Here is an 8,469-nt window from a genome sequence, read left to right as displayed (position 1 = left end):
TGCGCTGGCAACCTGAAGGGTTGCGCTACACAGCCCCTTGAATCTGGCATTTTAGTCGCCTCTTACGACAGGCATACCTACCGTGGGTATATTCTGACCCCCTAACCCGCTGGGGGGGACCATATCCACCTCGTATTCACCAACTCCATCTCGCTATTCACCACAACAATTATTATGCACAATTCCACAATCTTTAATCCAACACATCGTGCACGGCATTTTCTCTCAGTGTACACATGATGTTTCCTAAAACAGCTGTTAAATCAGCTGTTTCATAATCCGGTGCGGCACGTAAAGATTGGATTTGTGTTTATTCCATCTTTTCCCAATTTAATCAATAATTTGTAAATTAAAACAATAAAATGCACTTACTTTTGCGGGCTTGCGTGCTCCAACGATTGAAGTACAACTTTGTTAAACGGTTCATCACACAAAGTGCCACCGGCATACAGGTAAACTGCACATAAGACTACACTACATTTTATAATAATGCTACTTTCCCGACAGGTGTCTGAGCTTACAAAAGAAGTTAAACAACAAATTGAAACATATTGGCGCGCAAAAGTATCGCAGGGTCAATTTGATCCAACGCGTAGGGATAAATACTATGTGCTCTCTATGTTTCCATATCCATCAGGTTCGTTGCATATGGGTCATGTGCGAGTGTATGCTATAAGCGACTCAGTGGCACGTTTTCATCGTATGTGCGGTAGAAATGTATTTCAACCAATTGGATTTGATGCGTTTGGTTTACCTGCAGAAAATGCTGCCATACAACATGGTCTAGACCCGGCAGCATGGACCGAGCAAAATATTGCATTGATGAAAGAACAATTACAAGCGATGAGTTGTTCATTCGATTGGAAACATCAAATGTCAACTTGTTCACCGAACTATTATAAATGGACACAAAAATTGTTTTTAATGCTTTACAATAAAGGATTGGCCTATCAAAATGAGGTAAGAAAATTATTGCATAGGTGGGGATTATTCTAATACCCTTAACCGCTGGGATTAAAGTTGAGTAAGCAAGTATTTGAAAGCTATGACCGCTTTGTTATGCTAATTTTACGGTCGTGGAGCGGCACTGATTGGATAGATATTTACTTGGAATCAATATAAGTGGTCAATGGCAATTTGAGAATCTTGTTCGCTACCTTAGACCAGTCAGGTAATATATTTTTGGAGGCTTTCCCTACCCGTTGGGATGGTTCACCTCTATTCTAGGTAAAACAATGATAATCCGTATGGATAAACTAACGGTGCAATGCTTCATACTCTAAAACTAAAGCAACAAAATATAATTTTCAATTTCCACCTAAATTGTGCGTTTTTATTCAACTTGTTTTAATTTTTTCCCAGGCACTGGTTAATTGGGACCCAGTCGATCAAACAGTGCTCGCTGATGAACAAGTTGATGCGAATGGCTGCTCTTGGCGCTCGGGTGCTAAAGTAGAGAAAAAGTTGCTCAACCAATGGTTTGTACGTACTACCGCCTACGCCAAAGCCCTGCTAGATGGACTTGAGAACCCAGTGCTACAAGATTGGCGGGATATTATTAATTTACAACGTCATTGGTTGGGAGAATGCGATGGTTATGTCTTTCAATTACTTACCTCAGCGGCAAATTATTTACGCGTTTGGACTAAACATCCAGAGCATTTAAAGGATCCAAACTCATTTTTAGTACTGAAACATAGTAACTATTTATCACAACTAAGTAATGCATTACGTCTTACAGTCGAAAATCCATTTGCGGGCACGGTGATACCAGTAATATTTAGTGATAAACCTAACTTTCCTGAGCACTGTGATGTGTATTTGGCAGCGCCAAGTTTTCGTGAAGTCGACAAGGAATTGCAAGAGACATTTGGATTAGCTTTCTTCGCTCCCACACGCACAAATACTCCCAATACATTAGACGTACAGCAAGCACGCGATGAGGTGTTAGAGGCGGCTACACGTTTAAAAATTGGTGGTTATAGTGTATCATCTAAATTGCAAGACTGGTTAATATCACGTCAACGTTACTGGGGCACACCTATACCCATAGTTCATTGTGAAAAATGTGGTGCTGTATCTGTACCCGAAACAGAGCTACCAGTTATACTTCCAGAGAAAAAGGTATTCGATGAACAACGTGAGGAGGCACTACGTTGCACCTGCCCTAATTGTGGTAATGCGAATGCGAAGCGCGAAACTGATACAATGGATACTTTTGTTGATAGCTCATGGTATTATTTACGTTTCTTGGATCCTCACTTTAGCAAAGATATTGTTAATAAGGATATGGCTCACAAATGTATGCCGGTAGATTTGTACATAGGTGGCAAAGAGCATGCTGTGTTGCATTTATATTATGCACGTTTTATAAATCACTTTATGCATAGTTGTGGCCTCTCACCGACGGCTGAACCTTTTTCACGTTTGCTTGTGCAGGGCATGGTTATGGGACGATCGTACCGAGTTAAGGGCACAGGACGTTATGTGAAGGAAGACGAGGTAAGTATCATTCTTTTGAAGCTGAAGAAAATGTTTTATAGAGTTATTCGATGTCCAAGCGATAAATGGTTGGAATTGGTCTTTCGATTCGGCATACGCTGAGCCAATTCATCAATTCCAACTATTTGACTTCATCGATATATTCCTTATAGTTATGAGTTTAAGTTTTATTTACAGGTCGAAATTTTGAATGCTAAAAAAAATAAAGCAATCTTAAAGGAGACTAAAGAACCAGTTGTAATGTCATGGGAAAAAATGTCTAAATCAAAATCGAATGGTGTAGATCCAACAGATATGATCAAAGAATATGGCACTGATACAATACGTCTCATTACGTTGGCAGATGTAGCGCCAACTTCACACCGAAATTGGTCCAGCGCAAGTATGAATAAGAAAACTATTCAGATATAGGGCTTGAATTATCTATAATATAATACACCAAAATAAATTTTTTTCTAGACTAGTTATTTTCTTGTTTTTCGAAGCTAGCTTCTAACACTTGGCTATTTGCTTACGAAGTTTAAAATTCAAAATTTCAAAAATTAAAATCTAAAAGTGTAAGCGTAGTCTGCTTTCTATTCTCTTATTTTGTTTTACGCTTATACGACAGATGTTTTAATGCTGGTGAAACAATGCACGCTATAAGCATCGTTAGGCTAGAAGCGATGTTTGTTTTCATGTATTTTTCAAGCTTGAAACTTTTGTGATACTCTAACAACTGTTACACTTTTTGTCATAAGAAAATGGTCATGGCTTTCTATCTTTATACCATAGCAACGCTTCCCGCTACACATGTATTTCCATAATTTTTGATGTACTGAATCCGAAACCGTTTTCAGAATTGGCCTAACGTGACCCGGTTCGGTCCCCACCTCAAAACACCAGTGATTTTTTTCAGTTTTTTCAAGTTAGAGCCAAACCGGGACCCGCTGGGCTGTGTATCTGGTAATGTGGAACATGTATGCCCAAGAACTTTGATGCGCTGAATCCGAATCCACTTCAGAGTTGGCCTAGCGGAACCCGGTTCGGGCCTAAGAGGTTTTTCTGTTTTTTGAGGTTAGGGCCGACCCACGACACAATAGCTTAATTCCGGAACCGGAACATAACAAGAAGTTTTGATTTGACTTCTTATTGTACTTATATAAGCTTAAACGGAAAAAAATATACAAATGAGACAACAAAGCAGGCCACGCCTACTTTTAAATTTTTTTGAATACAATGAATAAAAAAATTCTGGAAGGATCCAATTTCGGACTTCTAAAACCAATATCTATGTTTCGCAGGCTAAATACTTATACTTACTTTTTTTTACTTCTTGGTCAATCGCTTCAAAAAATTGTTTAGGCCCTATACTCAGCCGAGTGTTGTTCAGTGTAATCTAACTATGGGAAGCTCGGTATTAATCGCTTTTTGGAGGTATCTTTCCAAAATATTTTTATAGCGTGCTCCGCCTACCACACCGAAGACCCTGGGTTCACGCCCCAGACAAAGCAACATAAAATTGTTAGATACAAGTTTTTCAATTAAAAGAAAATTTTTGTAAGCAGGGTGGCTCCTCGGCGGTGTTTGACAAACACTCCGAGTGTGTATTTCTGCCATGAAAAGCTTCTCAGTGAAAATTCGTCTGCCATTCGGAGTCGGCCTAAAAACAAGTAGGTCCCGTCCGCCAATTTGTAGGAAAAATTAAAAGAAGCACGACGCAAATTGGAAGGGAGAAGCTCGGAATAAAATCTCTTCGAAGGTTATCGCGCCTTACATTTATTCTACTTTTAAACGGTTCTATTTAGCTTGAGTTGACAGACTGGCACGAATTTTGTAATTGAAATTTAAGTAAATTCCAGATAAGCTACAAGCCTTGAAACTTGGAATATAGTTCAGAACCCGATGACAATGCAATAATAAGAAAAAAACTCCGATAGGTGGCGCATGGATCGACATATTTCAAAAAATCTTATTTATGGTCCGATTTGGCTCATATTTGGAACACATAATACATACAAGTATAGAAAGCGACCTATGAAAAATATCGCCGCTAGGTGGCGCAAGGATCGAGATATTCACAAAAATCGTATTTGTGGTCCGATTTGGCTCATATTTGGAACACATAATACATACAAGAATAGAAAGCGACCAATGAAAAAAAATCGCCGCTATGTGGCGCAAGGATCGAGATATTCAAAAAATCGTATTTGTGGTCAGATTTAGCTCATATTTGGAACAAATATTACATACAGTCCGGTAGAAGTGACATCAAAATATTTTGGAGTTCGAGGAGGGACCAGCATACGTGGCGCAGAGTCGAGTAAAGTCTTTGGAAGGATTATGTATTGAGGACTTAGATTGTAGCAAATTGTGAGGAAAGAGTCCGTGTACTAATGAGTCACTAAATGAAATAAATAGGATCAGAAATAATATGCAATTAAATAAATCTTAAAAACTTGAAACAAAATAATTACAAAAAATTTTTTAAGTTAAACGGTTTTATTGAAAACAATACTTACATGCGGTTCCCCCTAGAGTATCCAGACACGGCGTTCCTTTCTATTTACCCCTTTGTCGACGAAACTTTGCTAAAAATAATCCTCTGCTTATCTGGTGCGCGCACTACAATGACTTGTATAGCTGTATCAGTCTTGAATGTACTTTTGCCACTATGCGTAATGCAATACTTGCCTATCTAATTTAAGAGATACAAGCTAATTTAATTTGCTGGCATTTTATTCCTTCCATAAAAAACAGGAACTATCTCGCTTAAGGATGGAGGAACATTTATCAACATGTATCATTAAGAAGGAACAAGACAGTACTGTGTTGATTGGAATCTGGTGCATTACAACAACGTAAAAAACATGCTTTTTCATGAGTCACTGACCGGAATCGTATGCATTCCGGCAGTATAATCTTATGGGTCAGGCATCGAGCTGATTGGAATCCGGTGAATTTTTATGCCTTGTGATGGTGTATCCTCATTACACTACTCTTAGCACTGCCGGATTCCCATGACATGCTGATTGGAATCTTGTTGCATTCCAACAGGAAGATTGGAATCCACTGCATTCCGAAATCATGCTGAGCGGAATCTGATGCATTCCGCCAGTATAAGATTTCGGCATAAGATATTATTTCTGCTCATATTTCTTATTATTATTATATTCTGAAATTAAAGAGTAATGTTCATTAATATTTCTTTGTTTGTAATATAACATTGTTGAAATCTCGTTATATCTTAGATTTTATCTTTTGAGTTGTATATTTATATATCTTTTATATTATGCAGTCGACCATAGTTTGTCGTCGACTTTAAATAATAAATAAATAAATAAATAAATAAATAAATGAAGTAATATAAACACTAAAAGCTAGAAAATAATTGGGTAGGTCCTAGGTACTAGTCATTACACTCCTCATCAATCTAGGGCGTTGATTAGACAATTAATAAAAGCGTTGGACGCGTCAAATTTCTATTGATAGTCATAAGTAAGATCAACTGAACCTTAATCAGGTTATACTACGCCTCACATTTTTGGAATTTTCACGCGCCCAACGCTTTTATTTAATTGCGACGTCGATCTGGTACATCCAACGATTCCTGAAGATGACTTCTAATTGAAGTCGAAATACCGATAAATAAAAAAACGACAATATATAACATATACAAATAAAAAGTTTTCTTTGTTTTTTAGTGTTATTATTACTTCATGTAAGTATTGTTTTCAATAAAACCGTTTAACTAAAAATTTTTTTAAATTATTTTATTTTTATTTAATCTTACTATTTAGTTACAATGTTTAGAATGTGAAATGTTATGGAACTCAATTATTAAATTCTTATCCCACAGCCTTCCCTGGTATATTGAACTGGCAAAAACGGCTTTGGCTGACCTTACAAGATTTTTATGCAGCACGTACTAAACCAAAGCAAGAACATATTGATACAGAAAGTGAAGCCTTTAAAGAGGAAGATGCTAAATTATTCGATGCACGCAACTTTTATGTGAAAGGTGCAACATTTAATTATCGACACTCATACCAGCTAAGTGTGGCCATTTCTAAAATGCAAGGTCTAACAAATTCGATAAGGGTAATTAAATATGAAATTGTTATTAAACGTTTTTATTAACTTTCTTCTTTTTCTATTTTTTCTTTTGTTAGCGTGCACCTAAACACATTATTCACTATGGTCCACAATATGAACGCGCTTTGGCTAGTCAAATAATTATGCTCGCACCAATGGCGCCACATTTCGCATCAGAGCTATGGTCGAAATTTGTAGCTACACCAAATCGTTTGAATATTGAATCAACCGAACTGCAATGGGACCGCGATGTGCTGGAACAACGCTGGCCGGATACAGACTTAGACTACAAACTTGATTTAACAATTAAGGTAAATGTGTATTTCTCAGTTATGAAACAAATTGTTTTCGCTCATTACATATGTATATATTACCATATTCCATAGGTTAATGGTTTTGAAAATTGTGCCATTAAAGTATCACGTAAAAATTTGGATAGAATTACTCATAATGACGCAATGGATATTGCATTCAATACTGCATCAGTCACATCATATCTTATTGATAAGAAAATACGTACAACAAATTTCGAATTATATCCCGGTATTGAAGCTATACTTAATATTTATGTAGATAAAATTAAACAATCATCTGCGCAAACAACAAATTCGAATGAAGACGTTCTTAGTAAATAGGCATTACATATGTTAATATGTATGTATGCATGTTGTTGTAAATAGATGTTATACATAAGTGCTAACCATGTTAATGTAAGGAGTTTTAGCTTTAAAGAATATAATAGTTATTTATTTGGTTACTGTTATTTCTTTAAATAAATGCATACCTAATATATCGCTCATTTACTTCAATAGTGTCATAACTCAAAAAACACAATTTTCCAGGAGAGCCATTCAAAGATTTTAACTGCCATATGTTGCGCATATAAAGGCATATTTTCATTTTTATAGCACGTGGTAAATTTTGAACTGATCACAAAGATTTTTTTATTCAACATGGATCATGATATTGGGTACGTTCATACGTTATTAACTCAAAAGTCATGTTTTTTGAGTTATGACACTATTGAAGTAAATGAGTGATATGTTCTTACAGTAATGAAGCAAAGTACCAATGGATGTATAGACATATACAAAAGGTAAACAATGTAACTGAAGTACAAAACCCAAAAAAAAAAAAAGCTCAGCAATCTTATCAAAATTAATAATGGAAACCACATCGTGGAAAAATTATACTACTAAAATACTAAAGTTTGCAAATTTAGCAAAAGAGATCAAAACGTAACATCAAAAAGTACGACATTAAAAAAGATATGGAGTATATCATTGTAGAGCCAGACATGTTTCTGAAGGTGAAAAAGAACATTAAAGGTACGTATGCAAGAAGATTATTGAGGAGTTTGCAAGCTCTGACCGCAAGAGTGACACAGGTCAGGAAATCAAATTAATCAGGTAATTAAAAAGGAAAATAAAACAAGTAAAGGTGTCTAAGTTCGGGTGTAACCGAACATTATATACTCAGCGTGAGCTTCAATTGTACTTTTCATTTCAGATAAATTACTTTTCTACATAACACGCGGCACCGCCCATTAAAAAAAATGTCTCCCCATTTCCTCTTACAATAAAACTTGATAAGTGAAGTATCATTGATTCAAAACTATTTTTTAATAATTTATAGCTTATTATTCTAGTCTACGACCCTTTTAAACTTGTTTTATATCTGTAGGGTTAAATACCTACATAGTTATTTCACCAAACTTGCAAATACGAAGAAATACATACCTGTCTATGCACAGTCATTCTGACAGGGGTCTCTGACTTTTCATTCGGAATACAAAATTTGAAGTAACGACATCTTTCTAAGAAATACATTTTGCAGTTTATTTATTTTCTTTAATCTTGTACTAATAATTACATTTTAATAAAGTTATATATA

The 8,469-nt window shown here is 35.9% G+C and overlaps 1 protein-coding gene across 1 annotated transcript; it reads left to right on the top strand.

The window, feature by feature from the left end:
- The first annotated feature begins 247 nt into the window (after positions 1–247).
- Positions 248–7,764, top strand: LeuRS-m (Leucyl-tRNA synthetase, mitochondrial). Its single transcript, XM_067790243.1, has 7 exons — positions 248–452; positions 508–960; positions 1,363–2,502; positions 2,680–2,884; positions 6,341–6,582; positions 6,654–6,887; positions 6,963–7,764. Exons 1-7 carry the CDS (start codon positions 363–365, stop codon positions 7,209–7,211), a joined length of 2,613 nt encoding a protein of 870 aa, XP_067646344.1. The 5' UTR covers positions 248–362; the 3' UTR covers positions 7,212–7,764.
- Positions 7,765–8,469: the final 705 nt, after the last annotated feature.

Source organism: Eurosta solidaginis, chromosome 5, assembly GCF_040869045.1.
Source record: "Eurosta solidaginis isolate ZX-2024a chromosome 5, ASM4086904v1, whole genome shotgun sequence".
NCBI classification, from domain to species: Eukaryota; Metazoa; Arthropoda; class Insecta; order Diptera; family Tephritidae; genus Eurosta; species Eurosta solidaginis.
The sequence above is the reverse complement of the archived record's forward strand: the minus strand, read 5'-3'. Positions and strand labels throughout refer to the sequence as shown.

Bases quoted from the DNA above. Each gene is read 5' to 3' on its own strand.
- LeuRS-m (XM_067790243.1), top strand. From the start codon at position 363: ATGCACTTACTTTTGCGGGCTTGCGTGCTCCAACGATTGAAGTACAAC. The intron at 453-507 runs GTAAACTGCACA...CTTTCCCGACAG, and splicing joins AAAGTGCCACCGGCATACAG to GTGTCTGAGCTTACAAAAGA. The intron at 6,888-6,962 runs GTAAATGTGTAT...CATATTCCATAG, and splicing joins AACTTGATTTAACAATTAAG to GTTAATGGTTTTGAAAATTG.